The sequence below is a fragment of the Podarcis vaucheri genome (assembly GCF_965113315.1).
Source record: "Podarcis vaucheri genome assembly, chromosome: 3".
Classification (NCBI taxonomy): domain Eukaryota; kingdom Metazoa; phylum Chordata; class Lepidosauria; order Squamata; family Lacertidae; genus Podarcis; species Podarcis vaucheri.
This window is the reverse complement of record NC_138761.1, coordinates 3,524,617-3,547,704: the sequence shown is the minus strand read 5'-3', so window position 1 is coordinate 3,547,704 and position 23,088 is coordinate 3,524,617. Positions and strand designations below refer to the sequence as shown.

Here is a 23,088-nt window from a genome sequence, read left to right as displayed (position 1 = left end):
CTATGAATTCATCTCATATTCTTTTAAAGCTCTAAACGGCCTCTGCCCAGCAGACCTGAAGGAGCGTCTCCACCCCCATCATCCAGCCTGGACACTGAGGTCCAGCTCCAAGGGCTCCCTCACTGCAAGACTCTCCCACCAGGAGTTTAAATTCACTGAACACTCATACTTAAGCTGGGAACTCGCAAGCTGAAGGAGGAGTGCTCACCTCCAGGCCAGGAGAGGCGAGTCACCTGTGGATCGGGGCCGCCCTGTGCCTTGGGGCAGATAAAAGCCAGCCAGCCCCAGTGCCAAGTTGTGGGAGCAACATTGTTGGTAGCCAGTTCCTGCCTGTGCCCTGTCCTGCCGGAGCTTCTGACCTCACCCGACTCCCTGCCTTGGAACCAGCTTCAGCTTTGACGGACAGCCTCCATACTGCACCCTCGACCTCAGACTGGACTTGGACCTCGCCTCACGGTTAACCCTGGGGACCAGCACATGATGAGGGAGGGAGCAGAAGGTTTTCCGTCTCCCCTTTTCCACCCCACGCCCAAATGCATGCACCCCATATCACGTGGGAACTGCCGGAGCACTTGCCCGGCTGCTGTGTTCTCTCACCTCGCTCCCGGCATTTCCTGACATCAAGCGAAGGGCCGTTTATCTTGTCCTGCAAGGAAAGTGTTTTGAATGAATGATCAGAAGTAAGCCAGTAGGCTAGTGGTGGTGGGGAGGCAAAGAGGGGAGGTGGAGAGGAGCTGGGAGAGGGAAAGGGATCTGCTGGAACAGGGGTCAGCAACTTTTTTCAGCTGTGGGCTGGTCCACCGTCCCTCCGACCTTGTGGGGGGCCGGACTTTATTTTGAAAAAAAATTTGAACGAATTCCTATGCTCCACAACTAATCTAGAAATGCATTTTAAATAAAAGCACACATTCTACTCATGTAAAAACACCAGACAGGCCCCACAAATAACCCAGAGATGCATTTTTAATAAACGCACACATTCTACACATGTTAAAAACACCAGGCAGGCCCCACAAATAACCCAGAGATGCATTTTAAATAAAAGCACACATTCTACTCATGTAAAAACACCAGACAGGCCCCACAAATAACCCAGAGATGCATTTTTAATAAACGCACACATTCTACTCATATTAAAAACACCAGGCAGGCCCCACAAATAACCCAGAGATGCATTTTAAATAAAAGGACACATTCTGCTCATGTAAAAACACACTGATTCCCGGACTGTCTGGGTCGGATTTAGAAGGCGATTGGGCTGCATCCGGCCCCCGGGCCTTAGGTTGCCTATCCCTGTGCTAGAGTCAGAACTGATGGACCACTTAGCTCAGCAATCTCAAGAGAGAGTCAAAAAATAAATGAATCTGAGCAAACGTAACCCAGCTTTTAAGCCACGGAAGGCTGGATATTTCAGCACAAATAAAAATGATACAATGATAAAGTGGTGCCTCGCAAGACGAAAATAATTCGTTCCGCGAGTCTTTTCGTCTTGCGATGTTTTTCGTCTTGCGAAGCACGGTCCGTCGCAACTGCGCCTCTTCAAGCGGCTTTAAGAAAAAAGCGCAAGCCGTTTTCGTCTTGCGAGGCAAGCCCATAGGGAAATTCGTCTAGCGAAGCAACGCAAAACCGCAAAACCCTTTCGTCTAGCGAGTTTTTCGTCTTGCGGGGCACCACTGTATGTTTAGATTAAAGGAGTAAAGCGGAAAGCACAACATTATCCAGGAATGTTATAAAGAGATAAAAATTCAAAATCTAAAGAGTGCAAGGATCATACAGAACTAAAAAATAAGGAAGTTGCAGAGTGGTGGAGGGAAGTCAAGGTGGTGTGAGGGGAATGGGGGGGGGGAAGGATTTATGTTTGTGTAAATAATAGTGTATTTTTGTGTGGTTCTGTTTGGGTAGAACGTACTTTTTCTTTTTCTATTTTTGTATTAATAAATTTGCTAAAGAAATGGGGGGGGGGAATAATACAGGTTCGGCCAAATCTGCACGATGCAATTTAGCTTCTGCAGTCATGTGGAGGGGCAAAGTCTGACGGAGCCCCCTCCATACTGTATCCCCTCTGGAGGTCTTAAGGCACTGCCCACCATTCAACTAAACTCGCCCATTAAACTGGAGATGCAAGGAGGTCGAGGGAATGTTTTTTCATATGCGGTGGACTTAAAAGGGCAAAAGAGTATTGGGAAATGATTCATAATGAATCAAAAAAAAAATGTTTTAAAGTACTTTTCCAAAAAAAACCCAACAACCCCAGAGTCCTTTCTGTTGGGGATAATTCACACAGAAATTCCCAGGTGTCAAAAAAGGTTATTTATGTATGCCACTACTGTGGCCTGTGTTTTGTTGGCCAAAAAATGGAAAATGAGCGAGGTTCCGACTAAAGAAGAATGGCAACTTAAGCTGATGGAATATGCACAGCTCGCAGACTTAACATATAGAATAAGAGAACAAGAAGAATGCATGTTTAAAGAAGACTGGAAATTGTTTATGGAATATATTGGAAATAATTGTGTACAGCTGAAAACACTGGCGGCATTAAGATAAATTCAACCGTGTAAATAAGTTTAGATGGATGTAATAATGTGGTCTCTTCCAACTCTACGATTCTATGATTCTATGATTCTATGTTAAATGTGCAGGGATTTATGGCATGCAAAATGAACCACAGAAAGAGAAGGGAAGTCACTGATATTGCAAGGATGTTTAAATGAGTATTTAAAATTGTAAAACAGAAAATCTAATAAAAATTATAAAAATAAACTAAACCCTCCATGCCCACAAGGGCTTCTGCAACACATTTGGCCTCCCTTGCTCTCCTGTGCGCACACAAAGTACAAACAGCATCAAATTCAGCAGGAGGGCAACCTGAGCCCAGACGTGAATAGCAGGGCCTCCGACATCCCAGGACACTCTCTCCTGCCCCAACACCCCACACTCAGGAGACACCAACCTCCTTCCGTGTCGACCGGATCATGAACTTCAGGGTCCTGCTGATGTCCTTCTCCAGTTCAGCCTCCGCAACTCCCTGCAGAGGAAAAAGGCAAAACACTGAAGTGTGGATGCAAGGAGGCACCGTAGGAGGAAGAATATCTCTCTTGGCTACAACCAGGCACTGGATTTTCCAAGATCTTATTTATTAGAGTATTGTCACATGCCACTCCTATATCGGGGAGAGTTCAGGGGTTCTGGGAGTTTAGCCAGGTCTGGTTTGCTTGAAGTCAGCGGAGACTGCAGTGCCTTGAGGATATGTGGTTTTACAATACGATACAATACAATAATCTTAATTGTCACTGTCGCAAACAGGACAACAAAATTGGAAAAAATCTACACCAGACCTTCAAAAACCAACAAGCCTGCTATCCCAGCTATCCCGGCCTGGTTAGCCCCCTCAAAACTCTGATACCCCATAATTAAATACAATATACTCCCATAGAAACTACCTTAAAGGTAAAGGGACCCCTGACCGTTAGGTCCAGTTGTGGCCAACTCTGGGGTTGCGGTGCTCATCTTGCTTTACGGGCCGAGGGAGCCGGCGTACAGCTTCTGGGTCATGTGGCCAGCAGGACTAAGCCACTTTGGGCGAACCAGAGCAGCACACGGAAACACTGTTTACCTTCCTGCCAGAGCGGTACCTATTTATCTACTTGCACTTTGATGTGCTTTTGAACTGCTAGGTTGGCAGGAGCAGGGACCGAGCAACGGGAGCTCACCCTGTCGCGGGGATTCAAACCGCCCACCTTCTGATCGGCAAGTCCTAGGCTTTGTGGTTTAAAACTCACATCAACTTTCTGGACATCTGGGCAGGCTTGTCTGAGCAAGGATGTTTTAAGGAGGCACTGAAATGAGTGCAGTGAAAGTGGCTGGCTGATATCAATAGGGAGTTCGAACTTCTAGGTTGGCAGGAGCAGGAACCAAGCAACAGGAGCAACAGGAGCTCACCCCGTGGCGGGGATTTGAACCGCCGAACTTCTCATTGGCAAGTCCTAGGCTCTGTGGTTTAACCCACAGCACCACCCGCATCCCAGAAACTACCTAACACTGCGTTTAAAACCAAAATCGCATTTGAATAGAAACTGTTTCTCAGGCGGCTAGTCCTAGTCTTTATAACCCTGGACCTTCTTCCAGAAGCTGAAAGAGGTCATTTCCGGGGTGCACTCTGTCCTGCACTATCTCTGCAGCTTTCTTATGGCACCTGGAAGCATATATTTGATCCATTTGCACAAATAAGACAACTCTGGGCTAAGACGGAGCGGCTCCCAGAATTATCACCCCAACATATCTCCATTAGTCCCAGCTTTGGGTCCAACACAGAGCAAGCAGCTCTCTGTGTCTCCAGCTTCCAGCTCAGCTCACATCCAAAAACTCCGGCTCACGGTCTCCTACCTAGCAGCTAGGGGTGGGGGTGGAAGAAAGCCCCCCCCCGTTAGCTAAGAGGGCCCCGTCACTTAGTTGAAGCTCTCGCAACCTGGCTCATTCTTTTGGGATGCTGCTGAGGTCACTCCAGTGGCCAGAGAAGGCCATCATTTTGCAAAGAAACGTGTCTGACTACTGCAGCAACCTCTTCCTCTCTTATGTTCTAACCCTCAGTGGGCACAGGCCTCCTAGAAGGGACTCAGGGATTCAGCCCCCCCAACCCACAACAGTATCTGCCGTATTTCTTGGTGTATAAGACGCTCCCATGTATAATACGACCCCTGTTTTTTTGAGCCCAAAATTAAGAAATAAATATTTTAAACATCAAGCAGAACAACTTTACCGATATGTTTAGTATCATAATTACAGTAGGTAATTTCTTTTATTTTTTGGTCTGGTCAGGATTATTATAATACGCAGTATAAGAACGGGAACGGCGTTGGCACAGAGCCGGTCAGCTGAGCTGGAATGAAAGCATGTCCTCGACGACTGGGAACTGTTTGGCGCTGCAATGCAAGAATCATTGTTGTTGTTGTTTAGTCGTTGAGTCGTGTCCGACTCTTTGTGGCCCCCTGGACCAGAACACGACAGGCACTCCTGTCTTCCACTGCCTCCCGCAGTTTGGTCAAACTCATGCTGGTAGCTTCCAGAACACTATCCAACCATCTCGTCCTCTGTCATCCCCTTCTCCTTGTGCCCTCCATCTTTCCCAACATCAAGGTCTTTTCCAGGGAGTCTTCTCTTCTCATGAGGTGGCCAAAGTCTTGGAGCCTCAGCTTCAGGATCTTTCCTTCCAGTGAGCACTCAGAGCTGATTTCCTTCAGAATGGAGAGGTTTGATCTTCTTGCAGTCCATGGGACTCTCAAGAGTCTCCTTCAGCACCAGAAGTCAAAAGCATCCATTCTTCCATCCATGGCGGCATCTGCTCTCCCTCTACTGCCCGAAGGAGAGATGCCTCTGAATCCCAGTTGCTAGAAACCGCTGGAGGGGAGAAGGTCTTCGTGCTCAAATCCTGCTTCTTGCAAGTTTCCCATGGAGTCATCTGGGTGGACACTGTGAGAACAGGATGCAGGAATAAATGGACCACTGGCGTGATGCAGCAGGCTCTTTTTATAGTCTTAGGCTCAGTTGCCACCCCTGGGCTCTCAGACCCCTAGTCTCCAGAGATCCAGCAGCCCTGCAAAGGCCTGCAAATTCTGCCCCTGTGCTTCTTTGAGTGTGCTGTTCGAAACAGACTGCGCTCCTGGCCCAGAAACCTCAGACTGAACCAACAGCAGCATTCTGTGCAAGACAGCTTGCTGCAGATCCAGGTATTTTACATTCAGAGTGTTCCCTTTATCTACTAAACATGTTAAAGAAAGGATTAAAGTCGGTTTAATGCACTTTGCTTTTAAAGAACTGGTTAATGATAACACTGGAAGAAAAAAAATGGGGGGGGGGGACACACACACACAAAGCACCCTCCTGACATTTGAGATAACCAGGAAATCAATAAAAGTCAGATGGTGCCAGCAGCAGATTTTATAGCCCCTCATCACTCTGGGTTGACAGCGCCAGTCGGCTCCAATTTCCAATTGCCTGAATGCGGTTGGATTGTCATCCACTCTCTGTTCTCGGTGAATGATGGGTTCTTTCCTTGCAAAGCTAAATTGGATTACTGCTGTAGACTAGCCCAGCTGTGATTCAGAGCCCAGCCTCAGCACTAATTCTTCCCAACCCCACAAGCCAAACTGCTGATGAGGTGGGATTGCTGGCCATACAGAGCTTGGATGGGCACCAGGGAGCAGGAAAGAATTCTTCAAGGCTGTGGGCAGATCTACCAGCTCTGCTTCTTGAGATACACACTTGCCAGCCCAGGAGATTTTTCTCCCCTCAATGCTGGCCAGATGAGTCAAGATTACTTGCCCCACTGCAGGCATGCTGGGGAGCAAAACTGTGGAAAAGGAGCCCTGCTTTTATTACGGCGAAGGGGGTCCATCCAGTCCTTTCCTGTGTTATATTTATTGTTTATGACTAATTTTGCTAGCTTTAACTATATGGACCTTACTTTTTCTGTTAGGAGGTAGCAAAGTGGGTGAAAGGAGAAACAAACCAGAAGTGGAAGTTGGGGGAAGCCTAGGAGGGGAGGGAGAAAGGAATACATAGTGAATATTAAGAATTTGAGATGTATGTAATGAATGAAAAAGAAAAATGAATAATATATATATATATATATATGTATGTGTATGTGTGTGTGTATATATATATATATATGCAGGTTTTGGTGTCTTCGGGTGTCTTCCCGTGTAAGAGTCGGGGTGTCTGTGCGACGTTTCGACGAGGTCTCACTCGTCATCTTCAGGCTGGTGCTTTCGGCTTCTTGTTACTGGAACAGAGCAGAATCTGGTGTTTGAGTTCCTATAAATACTGTTGAGGGGTGTGGTGTATAGCCTCCAACGTTCTGGGCAGAGAGGAAGTTCCTAGATTAGTGTGCCTTTTCTTCTTTTGTTCCTTAATTACTTGAGGGATATCTTGAGTGATTTCATGAGTGATATTCTGAATACCACTGGGTGGGTCATTAAGTGTAGATTAGTTGCTAAAGCTTTCGTGTCTTGACCTCTTGAGCTTGTGAAGAGTTTTTCTGAGAAGATGGCTGTGCTGCATTTAGTTGTGCTCTGGCTTGGCTTCGTGTATAGGGGCGAGCTGTGATTTTGTGCCTTGTGCCAGCCAGATCTGTGTAGGGATTGCAGGGGGGTGCAGCATCCGGAGGTGCCACTATAGTTTGGCTACTGGATGGAGTCTGTAATATGTCTGTGGAGAGGGTCTGGGTTTGGGTCTGGTGTGGTTGATTGGTGACGGCGTTCTGTGTGCCTCTGGTTCTGGTGTCGGTTTTTGTGGGGAGGGCTAATTTCCAGATGTCTGGCAGGCGGGACGTGTCGTCACGCTTGTTCATGTTGTGAGGGTGTTTCTCTATCTCGATGGCTTCCATGATTATTCTCTTGTGGTGATGTTCCATGTTAAAGAGCAATTTGGAATCTGCAAAATTAATTTCGTGTCCTGTTTCTTTCATGTGTTGGAAAAGAGAGGAAGTTTTTTCTTCTTTTTTGACGGCATTCTTGTGTTCTGCGATACGTGCATTTATTCGTCTGTTTGTTTGTCCAATGTACAACCGACACCAGAACCAGAGGCACACAGAACGCCGTCACCAATCAACCACACCAGACCCAAACCCAGACCCTCTCCACAGACATATTACAGACTCCATCCAGTAGCCAAACTATAGTGGCACCTCCGGATGCTGCACCCCCCTGCAATCCCTACACAGATCTGGCTGGCACAAGGCACAAAATCACAGCTCGCCCCTATACACGAAGCCAAGCCAGAGCACAACTAAATGCAGCACAGCCATCTTCTCAGAAAAACTCTTCACAAGCTCAAGAGGTCAAGACACGAAAGCTTTAGCAACTAATCTACACTTAATGACCCACCCAGTGGTATTCAGAATATCACTCATGAAATCACTCAAGATATCCCTCAAGTAATTAAGGAACAAAAGAAGAAAAGGCACACTAATCTAGGAACTTCCTCTCTGCCCAGAACGTTGGAGGCTATACACCACACCCCTCAACAGTATTTATAGGAACTCAAACACCAGATTCTGCTCTGTTCCAGTAACAAGAAGCCGAAAGCACCAGCCTGAAGATGACGAGTGAGACCTCGTCGAAACGTCGCCCAGACACCCCGACTCTTACACGGGAAGACACCCGAAGACACCAAAACCTGCATATATATATATATATATATATATATGAATGAAACACCTGCTTCCCACGGATGCAAACTTTCCTAAGGGTGCAAAACTGAGCGCGCATGCGTGAACACACACACACACACACACACATACAAAATCAGTGCAAAGAGTTAGGGAAGAGGACAATTTGGGGTAGAAGAAGAGCATTTGCATAATAAACGCCAGCTAAAACAACCCTGGAAAGCAATAACCTTGAGCGGCAATTGGGCGACTTCAATAATTCATCCCTTTAATCAAAACTGCGAGCGAAGCAGGGCGACGACAAGGAAATGCACTTCCAGCTGGGCTGCCTCCCTCACCCTGCCTCCAAACACACACACAGAGGAGAGGAGAGAAGGCAGAGGCTGAACTCAGTCCAATGTGAAGAAAAGCTTAGGACCTCTTCATCCCACTGAGTGAAGCTTTTCCCCAGAAGCTGCCAGGACGGGCTCAGCCCTTCCAGCCGGAATCAGGGCTGGCTGCTTCATGCTGGCAAAGGCAAAACTGCAGCTCGCCACAGATGTGAGAAATAGATCTTTTCTGGCAAGGGAATAGTTTATCGCGGCCAAAACAAATCTCTCGCTCCAGAACCAACACAAAACCAAAACCTCACATAAAGAAGAAATGCCGAAGGTTGCAAAACAGGATGCCTAGTGGTCAGAGGGCCGATTGAGGGTGGGAGGGAAGCAGTTCAGTAGGGAGAGCACATGCTGGCAGGGGCTGATGGGAACTGTAGTCCAAATCATTTTGGGGGGAGGGGCACCAGCTTTGCAAAGGCTGCTCTACAGAGCGCCTTCTCTCTCTCAAATTCACTTCCAGCCTTGCTAATACAAGAACTGTGAATTTCCCCTTTATTCCTCTTCTCAGCCTTAAAAATGTATTTGGAGTTCTGGGTCGTGCTAGGAAGACTATCTTGGTTTCTGAGAGATCATCTCACTCCCTTAGATACCCAGTGGGGGGCCTGCTGCAGAAACCATCCTATCATCAGGAGGTCCATTCCAAGTAATAATAATAATAATAATAATAAATTTTATTTATATCCTGCCCTCCCCAGCCAAAGCCGGGCTCAGGGCGGCTAACAACAATAAAATAGTACAAGATTCTAAAATCATTTCATTATAAAATTAATTCAAATTCAATGCAGGATTTGGGCTCTTAGTGCTAGTGGCATTAAAACTCTGGAACTCCCTCCCCTTGAATATTAGACAGGAGCTGCTATCTGAGGTCCCTCCCTTTGCTTCCGTGTCCCAGCATGCCTCTGGGGATGAAAAATCATATCACGCGGAAAAGACTGAACGGAGGGCATTCGGGAGGTTATATTTTCTGAGAATCCTCCGGAAAAACAATCTCTCAAAGGACCTGTTGATGGCATTTTACCATTGTACTGTTGAGAGTGTATCAACTTATGGTCTGTGTGTGTGGTTTGGGAGCTGCACGGTCAGGGGAAAAACAATGCTGTCCAGGGTTGTAAAGACTGTGGAGAGAATAATTGGGTGAACTCTTCCCACCTTGGATCAAATCTATGCTTCCAGGTGCCATAAGAAAGCGGCAGAGATAGCGCAGGATAGTGCGCACCCCGGAAATGATCTCTTTTAGCTTCTGCCTTCTGGAAGAAGGTCCAGGGTTATAAAGACTAGGACTAGCCACCTGAGAAACAGTTTCTACCCAAATGCGATTTTGGTTTTAAACTCGGTATAAAGTTGTCTCTATGGGAGTATATTGTATTTAATTATGGGGTATCAGAGTTTTTAGGGGGCTAACCAGGTTGGGATAGCAGGCTTGTTGGTTTTTGAATGTCTGATGTAGATTTTTTTCAATTTCATTGTTCTGTATGGGACAATGACAATAAAGATTATCATATCGTAACGTATTCTTGCAGGCCTGAAACAATCTGCAGACAAAAAAACTCATCCCTAAGACTATTCATAAGCAATCAACTCGTGGCAGGGCACAAGAAAAGCACGATAAAACTCCCAAGATCAAAGGCGACAAAACAAATGGCCAACACGGAACCAAGAGCTACATTTTGGGCTTGCACAAGAGTTTTGCTTCCTTTGAACCATTGCATCGCTCTGAGCACACTAAATGCAGGAAACTGGCAGCAGCTGAAGCCCAAACTGTCTGTGCTCCATATCTTCCAGGGTGGAAAAGAGGAATCAACCGACACTCTGGCTCTCAGCTCTGAGCTCTGAGCTGGGAGTCTTGCTGCCTAAAAGGGGTGTCAGAGTGGAGTTTACCCACTTTGGTTTTCTGTAGACATTTTAGGTCATCACAGGTTGGGCTTAGGATGTAATAGAACCACAGAATTGTAGAGCCGGAATATGCAGTTGGCCCATAAGGGAATCAAACCTGGGACCTTGGCATTATCAGCACCACGTTCCAACCAACTGAGCCATCCGAAAACCTTAACTGCGATCACGGGTTTGGATGGCACACTAAGCCAAACCTGAGCTAGTGGCTGCCCTGAGCTGACCTTACAGGCCTGGAGTGGAGCAGAGCGGCTGCAAACTCCTCCTTCTCGAGAGCCAACACAATTGCAGTGTCACACTAAACCATGGTTTAGTGAACAGCAGAAAATGAACAGCAAACTATGGTTTAGTGAACAACAGAAAATGAACAGCAAACTATGGTTTAGTGAACAGCAGAAAATGAACACCAAACCATGGCTTAGTGAGCAGCAGAAAATGAATACCAAACCATGGTTTAGCGAACAGAAGAAAGTGAACACGAAACCATGGTTTAGTGTGTAGCACGATGTGTGAATGGAGCCTCTGCCTGCTCATGTCTCAGAGCCCTCTTCGGGTAGGAATGGATAGGAGTGCAACCTCAGCTCCTGTGATTTGTCTGTGCAGCAAAGCTTCTAGACTGGACTGGCCTTCTGCCCTCGTGTGGTCCGCTACAGACCAGGATCCTCTGTATGGTCGAGTTCAGGGTCCAGTTCCAAAGATGAACAGCAGACGATTTGGATTAAAAACAGAGTACCTACCCCAAGTCTAGATTCTTGCACAGTCTCAGCTGGACACCAACAGAGTACACGTCACCAACTTCCATACTCTTACACTTCCTTGCAGGGGGTTGGACTAGATGACCCTTTTCAACTCTACAATCTTGACCCTATGATACTCACTGGCTCCTGGAAGTAGAGTTGATAATCAAAGACAGGTATGGCTTCAATCCTTTTCATTACATCCACTGCGGGATCTGAAGGCTTGTAGGGAGTATTCAGTCCAGCCACTGCCCTGAAACATCGCAGCAAGAAGCCAGAGGGCAGTGTTAGTCTGTGGCTGCAAAAAGCAACAGTCTTCCAGCATCTTAAACATTTTAAATAAATTTAGTTACGACCCCTCCCGAGTGAGACAGATCACTGCTCTGGCCAAGAAATCCTGCTCTTGATTTTGAACACAAAGCATCAAGGATTGGTCACAAGCATAACAAGACAAACTACAACTAACCCAGAATGCGGCTGCCAGACTGGTGACTGGGAGCGGCCGCCGAGACCATATAACACCAGTCTTGAAAGACCAACAGTGGCTCCCAGTACGTTTCCGAGCACAATTCAAAGTGTTGGTGCTGACCTTGAAACCCCTAAATGGCCTAGGCCCAGTAGACCTGAAGGAGCGTCTCCACCTCCATCATTCAGCCCGGACACTGAGGTCCAGCTCCAAGGGCCTTCTGGCGGTTCCCTCCCTACGAGAAGTGAGGTTACAGGGAACCAGGCAAAGGGCCTTCTCAGTGGTGGCACCCACCCTGTGGAACGCCCTCCCACCAGATGTCAAGGAAATAAACAACTACCTGACTTTTTTAGAAGACATCTGAAGGCAGCCCTGTATCGGGAAGTTTTTAATGTTTGATGTTTTATTGTGCTTTTAATTCTGTTGGGAGCCGCCCAGAGAGGCCAGGTTGCCCTACTTTACATGTTTATTCTGAGCAAAGAACAGAGGTTTGCACATAGCACCCTGGGAATCATTTGCTAACACCACTGCCCAGGTAAGTTCAAGATACTAATGCTGTTTTGTCAGGAACCCTGGGTGTGCTGGGCCCGGGGGTTAACCCGAGCAACGAGGTCCAGGTCTGGTCCCGAATCCAAGGATTCCATGAGGAGTCAGTCCAACAGGGCCAAGGCAGGAAACCAGGCTAGGTCAGGCACAGGGTAACAGGCAGGTTCCAGCAAGCAGCAATGTTGCCCCTGCAACCTGGGGTAGGGTCCGACAGCCTTTTATCTCTGTCGGGGTAATGGCAGGTCCTGATCCCCCGGCGACTCACCTCCCTGTCTCACCCAAAGGCAAGCACTCCTTCCTGACAGTACTCAGGTCTCTCCTTCTCTCAGACCTCAGTCTCTGCAGCTCGGGAAACATCAGTGGCTTACTAGACCCAGAGGCCGCCTCAGCCTCCCCTGACCCAACCGGTAGTGGAGCAGCTATAAGCGATGGCCCAGCTGGAAGCAACGAGGGAATCCCTGCATCTGGAGCCAGGGCAGGCTCAGGCCCCTGACTTGGCCCAGCTGGTGCTTGTTGCAGGGGAACCTGTGCAGACTGGGACTCTTCAGGATCAGGCCCAAGACTTGGTTCGGGTGCCGCCTGAGGCAGAGGATCCGGTGTGGACCGAGACTCCTCCGGTCCCGAGTCTGAGTCCCAGGCCATCACACACAGGAAGTTTCCTCACCCCAGTTGTCCATCAAGCTCAGTACTGTCCACACGGACCAGCAGCAGCTGTCCAGGATTCTAGGCAGGAGTCTTCCAGCCCTACATGGAAGTGCCATTGGGGACCGATCCCAAGACCTTCTGCTTGCATGGCAGAGGCTTCCCTGCTAAGCTACGGCCCTTACCTGACTTGGTTTTTTTTTTGTCTTAAGATGTGTGCATGGTGGAGGTTGAGAGGAACCGCTAAATATGTTAATTTTCCTTAGAATTAAAAATGCTGCACAAATGCTAATTCAACTCACCTGACTCGCTCTGGGTAAAAGAGAGCCATGTGCCACACCGTGACACCGCCCCAGTCGTGGCCGATGAAGGTAGCTTGGGCGATGCCCTGAAGGAGAACGGAAAAAGCAGTGAGCTGACGGAGGGTTCGGAAGCTCCCCTTCCCAAAAGCGCAAGGCATGTTTCCTGCTCTGCTGCACTTCAAGCAGCGAGGTGCAACTTAACGGGAGGTGCTTTATATATGGAATATTCTCGTTTTGTTTGGGGTTTCCCTGTATACATAAGCCCATTCTGCTCTGCCCCTTTATGTGATGTTTTGGGGCTACTTCCAACCTCGGCTCAATGCACGCAATCACATGTCATTTGGACGCACTTAATCTCGGAATTTTACGGCTCCATGATTACTGCAGATGGTGACAGCAGTCACGAAATTAAAAGATGCCTACTTCTTGGGAGAAAAAGCAATGATAAACCTAGACAGCATCTTAAAAAGCAGAGACATCACCTTACCAACATAGGTCCATATAGTTAAAGCTATGGTTTTCTCAGTAGTGATGTATGGAAATGAGAGATGGACCATAAAGAAGGCTGATCGCCAAAGAATTGATGCTTTTGAATTCTGGTGCTGGAGGAGACTCTTGAGAGTCCCATGGACTGCAAGAAGATCAAACCTCTCCATTCTGAAGGATATCAGCCCTGAGTGCTCACTGGAAGGACAGATCCTGAAGCTAAGGCTCCAAGACTCTGGCCACCTCATGAGAAGAGAAGACTCCCTGGAAAAGACCCGCATGTTGGGAAAGATGGAGGGCACAGGGAGAAGGGGACAACAGAGGATGAGATGGTTGGACAGTGTTCTCAAAGCTACCAGCATGAGTTTGACCAAGCTGTGGAAGGCAGTGGAAGACAGGAGTGCCTGGTGTGCTCTGGTCCAGGGGGTCACGAAGAGTCGGACACGACTAAACAACAACAAAAACAATCTTGGAATTGCCTGTGCTGTGGCAGCACAATTATCTTTTGCGAAAGGAAAGGCTTGCGAGTCTTGGGCACAGATTAAAAACAGTTCATCGTCACCTGGTAAAGCTGTTTCTGGACTGCACCACTTCAGGCGGGGAAGTGCGTGCCTGAATCTGCATGGAAAAGCTCCCTTAAACACTGAAAATTAAACTCAGAGCATAGAACAAGGGCGGGTGGATTTATCAGTTTCAGTTTCTCATTTTTCCAGTCTTAAGAGCAGTTCTCCACATTTCCGCATCAGTTTGTGAATGTGCTTTGTTTTTTAGTGCTCGTGAAAGTTCATGCTAATATGCACATCTTGCTATGCAGTTTTGCCTGTTGTACAGATTTTTGCAAGGTATTTCCCTATTGTATTGCATTTTTCTATATTACTTTCACTAATATGCATGTGAATGCACACTATACATATTTTCTATACACATTACTGGCACTGGAGAATTGAATCGCAAAATTCGGAAAAGCACAAACTTTGCAAGATGGCTATGTTTCAGTTATTGTTTAAATGTGTATATACTGTCCTATTTGTATATTGTATATACCGGTCTCAGGTCAGTTCACACAGGTTATTTCATTAAGTGTGAATTACTTAAGCTCACCTTTGAATGCAAACTGGATCAAATCTCCCCCCAATCCCTTGACTGGAATGTTTCTCTTGGACAACTATGTTGTGTCCGACTCTTCATGACCCCCTGGACCAGAGCACGCCAGGCACTCCTGTCTTCCACTGCCTCCCGCAGTTTGGTCAAACTCATGTTCGTAGCTTCAAGAACACTGCCCAACCACCTCGTCCTCTGCCGTCCCCTTCTCCTTGTGCCCTCCATCTTTCCCAACATCAGGGTCTTTTCCAGGGAGTCTTCTCTTCTCATGAGGTGGCCAAAGTCTTGGAGCCTCAGCTTCAGGATCTGTCCTTCCAGTGAGCACTCAGGGCTGATTTCCTTCAGAATGGAGAGGTTGGGTCTTCTTGCAGTCCATGGGACTCTCAAGAGCACCATAGTTCAAAAGCATCAATTCTCCTTCTTTATGGTCCAGCTCTCACTTCCATACATCACTACTGGGAAAACCATAGCTTTAACTATACGGACCTTTGTTGGCATTGGACAGCTATGTGCCATGATAATGTCTTTTATTTATAGTACAAGACAGCATTCAGTCCTTGAGCCCCCACCCCCTGCCCCAAAGTTTGTCATGGCACAGTCCAAGAGTCTACCAGCATGTTATGAGCCCTTTTGCTTAGACCAGCCCACTACGGAAGAGGGAAGGGGAGATACCCTTAAGGAGTGCTCAGTCCTGCAAAGCATGGCTTCCAGTAAAACAAACTCTGCCCTGGGTTGAGGCTCCAGACCAGTTTGTCTTTTTACGCTGGCCCAGAGCCAGGCCAACTCAGAGGGGGTGCCTTGCCAAATTATCTTGAAAAGGAGTGGGGCGAGGAAAAAAAAAAAGCTAAACTCCAAATTCCAAGCATCCAAGCCCTCTCTTAACTTGAAAGGGCCATTCTGGCTTTTAAGAGCCAGCTGTTTGCTCAAGATACGGCTTCATTCGAGACACAGCTTGCATCCACTAACCCTTTTCCTCGCTTATTCCGAAAGCCCGTGGAAAGGAGACTCACCTTGCTTGCTCTTTGAGTCCTAAATTAGCCCTGGCAAGAGGCAAGCTCCTTTGGAGTAGGTTGGCTCAGCCTCAGCGGCTGCCCAAAGAAGCCCCCACCGCCCGCAAAGGGGTGCGTCTTTCATGGAAACAGCCCTTTCTCCCTCACCCCAGATCTGATCCCAAACAGAGCCTGCCAAAACCTGCCTTGCCAATCTACGTTTTTCAAGCCCTTGGGAGTGGGGTGACTGTGCTTTTCAACATTTTCTTAAATGACCTGGAGTCAGGGTGGTGTTCAGGTTTGCTGGTGTTACAAAATCGTTCGGGGCGGCAGAAAGGGATTGCGAGGAACTCTGAAAGGCTGCCTCTGAACTGGGCAATAAAATGGCAAGTGTGGTTCTGTGTAAGCAAGTGTAAAGTGTTGCAAAGTGGGGCAAAAAAATAAATCTTAACTTCACATGTACATTAATGGAGTCATAACTGGTAGCAACTCACAAGGAAAGAAACCTTGGGACTGCAGTGAATAACTTTTTGAAGATGTTGGCCCAGGGCTCTTCCTTATTACTCATGTTTTATCCTGTATTTTAAGCTGTTTTTTGTTGCATCAATTAAGTGTTTTAAATTTGTTGTTAGCTGCCCTGAGACCAGTTTTCTGAACCGGGAAGGGTGGGGTATAAATAAAAAATTATGATGATGATGATGATTCTTTGTTCTGATGCTGGCAGTTCCTTCTCCGTACTTAGGTAGTTGCCAAGGTAGCTAATCCGGCATAGAATCAAAGGTGGTTGCTTTATCCTGGGCCAGACTATTTGGCCACCTACCCTAGCATTGTCTATTTCCACCTTCCCTAGCCTGAAGTTCTCCCAAAAGCTTGGGACTGCAAATCCCATCAGCCCTGGCAAGCAAGGACAATGGTCAGGGATGATGGGAGTTGTAGTCCAAGACATGGGGTGAGGGGTAGGGCGAGGCAAGCTGGTCTACTCTGACTGGCAGCCATTCTCCAAAGGCAAGAAGAAGAAGAAGAAGAAGAAGAAGAAGAAGAGGAGGAGGAAGAGGAGTTTGGATTTGATATCCCGCTTTATCACTACCCGAAGGAGTCTCAAAGCGGCTAACATTCTCCTTTCCCTTCCTCCCGCACAACAAACACTCTGTGAGGTGAGTGGGGCTGAGAGACTTCAGAGAAGTGGGACTGGCCCAAGGTCACCCAGCAGCTGCATGTGGAGGAGCGGAGACGCGAACCCGGTTCACCAGATTACGACTACACCACTCTTAACCACTACACCACACTGGCTCTCTTGAACAGAGAAGCTCCCTCCCCACCAGCAATCATCTATTTGCTACTTTTCAAAAAACAGGAGATGCTTAAGGCTGAACCTTCTGCACAAAAAGCATATGGGCTGCCACCAAATTACAGCGCCTCCCTTGATCGTTCAAGTCCTGGTTCTCTTCCCATTGAAGCAGCAAGCAACGTTTTAGCAAGCAGACATTTGAATGACACAGTGAGATAAACCAGACATGCGATCGGCTTTGCCTTTATAAATGCATGCCTTTGACTGAAGCAAAAAAAAAAAAAGGACCCGTGGACGGTTAAGTGCAGTCAAAGGCGACTATGGGGTTGTGGCGCTCATCTTGCTTCAGGCCGAGGGAGCCACTGTTTGTCCACAGACAGCTTCTGGGTCATGTGGCCAGCAGGACTAAACCGCAAACAAGAGCAGCGCACGGAAACACCGTTTACCTTCCTGCCGGAGCGGTACCTATTTATCAACTTGCATTTTGATGTGCTTTTGAACTACTAGGTTGGCAGGAGCAGGGACCGAGCAACGGGAGCTCACCCAGTCGCGGGGATTCAAACCGCCGACCTTCTGATCAGCAAGCCACTGTGGTTTAGATCACAGTGCCACCCGTGTCCCAGCTATCATCCTAGATGGCTTTAGAAGAGTGACGGAAACCAGATTGCACGGAAACACTGTTTACCTTCCTGCTGCAGTGGTACCTATCTATCTACTTGCACTGGTGTGCTTTCAAACTGCTAGGTTGGCAGGAGCTGGGACAGAGCAACAGGAGCTCACCCCAATGTGGGGATTCGAACTGCCAACCTTCTGATTGGCAAGTCCTAGGCTCTGTGGGCGTGTGAGCATGTGTTCCTTATAAGTTAAGGAACCACATTAATCCAACCTGCGCTGGATTAGCAACTGATAGTTCGGAAGAGAGACAAACGCCTAGGAGCTGACAAACAGTTGGTGCCTGACACCCTGCACCCTTTGGGCCCTGGGAAGCTTGAGATACAACTCTGCACAAGGACACACATACACAACCCTTCACACATGCACGTCAGCTGTAGGATAGGCGTCCAGCGCATCCCCCAGCAAAGAACAACGGAAGGAGCAAAGGGTCCCCTGTTCTGTCATTCCAGCAGCTTCTATCAGCCTGCTTTGGGTTCTCAGCCTCTCCCTGCGAGCCAAGGCTCTCTGCTTCTGCCTCATCAGCAGCCGCTGTCCCAGCCTGGCGTGGCAAATTCCGTTTGATTGAGCAGGCTCTTTTGCTCAGGCTCCTGCACGAGCCGCACAGGCAGCCGGTTAATGAGATGGCAGCGGCTTCTGCTGCAGCAGCAGAAAAAGGAACAAAAATCAAGGCTTGTTGGGGGAAGCAGCAGCAGCACAAAGGTCTGGCCTGGAAGATGGAGGGTTTGCGCAACTACAGGCCAGGAACAAGGGCAACCATAGTAATAATCACAGGAGCAATGCCTTAAAGTACCGTATTTTTCGCTCCATAGGGTGCACCGGACCATAGGGCGCACCTAGTTTTTTTTTTTTTGGGGGGGGGGGAATAAAGAAAAAAATTTGTTTCCCCCACCCCAGCTCCACAGCTAAAAACGAAGCCAAGACAGCGAGTGGGATCCATCCCACTGGCTGCCTTGGCTTCCTCTTTAGCCACACACAACCTCTCCAGCCGGGAGAGGCTGCACGTGGCTTTGGCAGAAGCCAAGACAGCAAGCGGGATGGATCCCACTCACTGTCTTGGCTTCGTTTTTAGCTGTGGGGCTGGGGTGGGGGAAACCCGAGCTTCCCCCAACCCCAGTCCCCAGAACGGGTCCGGGAGCGGCGGCGAGGTTGTACGCAACCTCGCCTTTGCTCCCGGAGCTTGCTGCTATCCGCAAGCCTTGGGAGCCCGGCGGGAACTCCCGCCAGGCTCCGAAGGCTTGCGGATAGCTTCCTGAAGCCTGGAGAGCGAGAGGGGTTGGTGCACACCGACCCCTCTCGCTCTCCAGGCTTCAGCAAAAGCCTGCATTCACTCCATAGGACGCACACACATTTCCCCTTTATTTTTGGAGGGGAAAAATGCATCTTATAGAGCGAAAAATATGGTACTTGGCATTGTAGGGGAGGTTATTAACAGACAGGATTGTAAATTGTTTTTATATGCAACAACGGCAGCAAGAATATTATCGGCACAAAAATGGAAACAAGAAGCATTACCGATGAAAGAAGAGTGGCAAATGAAATTAATGGACTATGCAGAATTAGACAAACTGACAGGAAGGATTTGAAACCTGCGGGACCAAAGATTCTTAGAGGACTGGAGTAAATATTTGAACTATTTGAAAAGCAATTGTAATAAAAAGATTACGCTAGTAGGACTGCAAGAATTTTCTGTAAGGAGGATTAGGTGAAATATTGCAAGGAAGGCTACGAAGAGAATTATGAGTTAAGGACAATTAAAAGTAACAGAGAAATTAAGAAATGCAGATTAAGTGATAAAGAACAGAAAATCTTCAGAGGTAGTTGAAGGAAGTCTAAAATATTGTATAAGATAAGAATGTGTGTTAAATGACTGTTGGAAATTATATGTTAAAAAATTAATAAAAATGTATAAAAGAGAGAGAGAGAAATGCAAAGCACAGACACTTTGGGTGGTTTCGTTCTGCAGAGCTAGTTCCACATGCCTAAGGGGACATTTCCATATGTGTTCTGATATGTTGCCTGCATGCAGCCCATTGCAAGCCCTCAAACCTGCCAATTTTTACACCCCGTCCTGAAAATTTGAACACCACAAACCCCACTTTTCCAAATACTGCTCCCACGGGAGATGGTACTACCGACTTTCTGGGAACCACTGATCCACACTGATGGGCACCGGGATTCAGGCCGTAGCGCTACTTGGAGATACCACAGGGGACTGAACCAGGGACGTTCTTCATGCAAGGAAGATGCTCCACCGTTGAGTCACAGTTCTCCCCCTTGTGTCAAAAGACAGGAGGGCACTGCGCTTTGTAGACATAGCTCCCAATACTGGACAGGCTACGCCCATAGGGACCCAAATTTGCAATTATTACAGAATTTTTTGCTCTATGGTACGCACTTTCTCCCCTCCAAAAATTAAGGGGAAATGTGTGTGCATCCTATGGAGCGAGTGCAGGATCCTTGGCTTCAGCGATAGCAACGCAAAGCCTCCGATGCGCAGAGGGAGCGCTCCCTCCACGCTCCGGAGGCTTCCCGTTGCTTTCGCTGAAGCTGGGAGAGCAAGACTCTCCTGGCTTCAGCAGAGAGGGAGAACTGCGCAGCGCCCCTTCAGCCAAGCGGGAGGAGAAATGGAAGGGGCTCCGTTTCTCCTGCTGCTTCGCTGAAGGGGCACTGAGCAGAGAGGGGGAGAATTTTTTTCCCTTGTTCTCCCCCTCTAAAACAAGGTGCGTCCTATGGTCGGATGCATCCTATAGAGCAAAAAATACGGTATTTTTAAAACAAAGGTGGCCGGGGAGCAGCAGCCCCCCAGATCTACAAAACCTCAGCTAGCAGACTGATTGTCTGCAATGGTGGAGCTGACCCTGTGAAGAACAGTGGAAACTCAAATACCATTTTTTAAAAAATGGAATGTAAGAGACAATCTCCTTCTGGCATTTTGGTTTCAGAAACCTTTCATGAGGCTTCATACGCTGCCGCTGCCGCAGCAGCTGAAAGGCGGTGTTAATTGGATTTCTCATGGGTTTCTGTAGTGTCACAGAAAAGGCTGAAATCTAAGCTCTCTTATCAGTCCGGGATCCTCTGTGCAGTGGCTTAGTCTCTGCATCAATTATGTGACTATTTCTCCATTTCAGACTCTGGCAGACAAAAAACATCACACACACACAAACCCAACACACACACAGAGGACCGTTTTTGTGCCACACGCCCCCCGCCATCTCCAGAGTCGTGGATCTAAAGAATATTCAGATGGATGGAAAATTAACAAATTGCACAAAGCCAAGTTCAGAGAATATGGGGCCAGCCGGGGCAGCCAACGCGGATTCTCTCCCCAGCGCAGAAGCTGCTGCGCACTCAAAGCTCTGCTTTCCCCATCACAAGAACAGAACAACAGCCCTGTTGGATCAAGGCAGTGGTCCATCTAGTCTAGCATCCTGTCCCGAGCATGGCCAGCCACATGCCTGTGGGAAATCTGCAAACAGGATGAGCGCATGCTCCCATCCCGTGGCTTCCAAAAACTGGAGCCCTAAATGGCCTCAGTCCAGTATACCTGAAGGAGCGTCTCCACCCCCATCGTTCAGCCCGGACACTGAGGTCCAGCACTGAGGGCCTTCTGGCGGTTCCCTTGCTGCGAGAAGCCAAGTTACAGGGAATCAGGCAGAGGGTCTTCTCGGTGGTGGCACCCTCCCTGTGGAACGCCCTCCCACCAGTTGTCAAAGAGAAGAACAACTACAGTGGCGCCTCGCAAGACGAAATTAATCCGTTCCGCGAGTCTCTTTGTCTAGCGGTTTTTTCGTCTTGCGAAGCAACCCTATTAGCGGCTTAGCGGATTGGCACTATTAGCAGCTTAGCGGCTAAAAGGCTATTAGCAGCTTAGCGGCTTAGAAAAGGGGGGGAAGGGGAAAAAATTGCAAGACTCACAAGACTTTTTCGTTTTGTGAAGCAAGCCCATAGGGAAATTCGTCTTGCGAAGCACATCGGAAAATGGAAAACCCTTTCGTCTAGCGGGTTTTTCGTCTTGCGAGGCATTCGTCTTGCGGGGCACCACTGTACCTGATTATTTAGAAGACATCTGAAGGCAGCCCTCTTTAGGGAAGTTTTTAATGTGTGACATTTTAATGTATTTTTAATCTTTGCTGGAAGACACCCAGAGTGGCTGGGAAACCCAGCCAGATGGGTGGGGTATAAATAATAAATTGTTGTTGTTGGTACATATCCAGAGGCATAAGTGGAAGAGATGAGCCCCATGAACTCTGGCCTACAGTGTGTAGGAAGATACAGTCATACCTCGGGTTACAGAAGTTTCAGGTTGCATTTTTTTCGGGTTACGGACCCGCCAAAACCTGGAAGTACCAGAACGCGTTACTTCCGGGTTTCGGGAGTCGTGCATGCGCAGAACCGCTAAATCGCGCTTTGCACATGAGCGCCGAATCGCAACTTGTGCATGCACAGGCGCACTGCTGCGGGTTGCTAATGTGCATCCCGCACGGATCACGTTCGCAACCCAAGCGTCCACTGTACAGCAAAAGGCTACGTCTACTGTTGCACAGAGTCAGCCAAAGGGTTATGTAAGAATGCAAACAGAGTTTGCTGGGTCAGGCCAGTGGCCCATGTAGTCCAGAATCCTGTTCTCACGGAAATGTAAAGAAGTTGAAGGTACATTCTTTCACCTTTGGTGGACGTGCCCAAGGATCAAGGCTTTCTGGGAAATGATATATAATGAATTGAAAAAGGTATTTAAATATACTTTCCCGAAGAAACCAGAGGCCTTCCTCCTGGGCATAGTGGACCAATCGGTGTTAAAGAAGGATAGAACTTTTTTTATGTACGCTACAGCAGCAGCAAGAATTCTCATCGCAAAGCATTGGAAGACACAAGACCTACCCACCTTGGAAGAATGGCAGATGCAGCTAATATGGAGATGGCGGAAATGACTGGCAGAATTCGAGATCAGGGAGAAGAGTTGGTGGAAGAAGATTGGAGGAAATTTAAAATGTATTTGCAGAAATATTGTAAAATTTTTGAATGTTGAGGACATTGAAATGAAATGCAGGGGTTTTAGCAACAAGGTAAATTGTAAGATTGGATTAACAAAGAGATAGACTAACAGGACATGAATTTGCTGAACTAACTTTTAAAAGGGATACAAAAATGGGAGACGTGAGGGAGTCAGGAAAATAAGTTAATCAAAGAGGAGAAATTAAGAAAGAAGGAATTTTTGTCTTTTTATATGTGCTTTTTTCTTTTCTTTTTTGTGTTTAATGTTTTTCTGTATTTTGTAATTTTGTATTTTTTTCGTTTTTTGTTAAACTTTTTTATGGATAAAACCTAATAAAATATTATTAAAAAAAACCAGAATCCTGTTCTCACAGTGGGCAACCAAGTTCCTTTGAAATAAGAATTTCAATTGGCGAGCCAGCCAGCCAGTTTC

General features: G+C 47.6%; 1 protein-coding gene across 1 annotated transcript in view; it reads right to left on the bottom strand.

Annotated features, from left to right (window-relative positions):
- EPHX2 (epoxide hydrolase 2) overlaps positions 1–23,088 on the bottom strand; it is a 113,115-nt gene that overhangs the window by 18,033 nt on the left and 71,994 nt on the right. Inside the window, exons 11-14 of the mRNA XM_082217639.1 lie at positions 13,125–13,210; positions 11,310–11,421; positions 2,951–3,025; positions 598–646 (exon numbers count right to left, since the gene is read on the bottom strand). Of these exons, the coding sequence (XP_082073765.1) occupies positions 598–646; positions 2,951–3,025; positions 11,310–11,421; positions 13,125–13,210 (322 nt within the window). The remainder of the gene's footprint in view (positions 1–597; positions 647–2,950; positions 3,026–11,309; positions 11,422–13,124; positions 13,211–23,088) is intronic.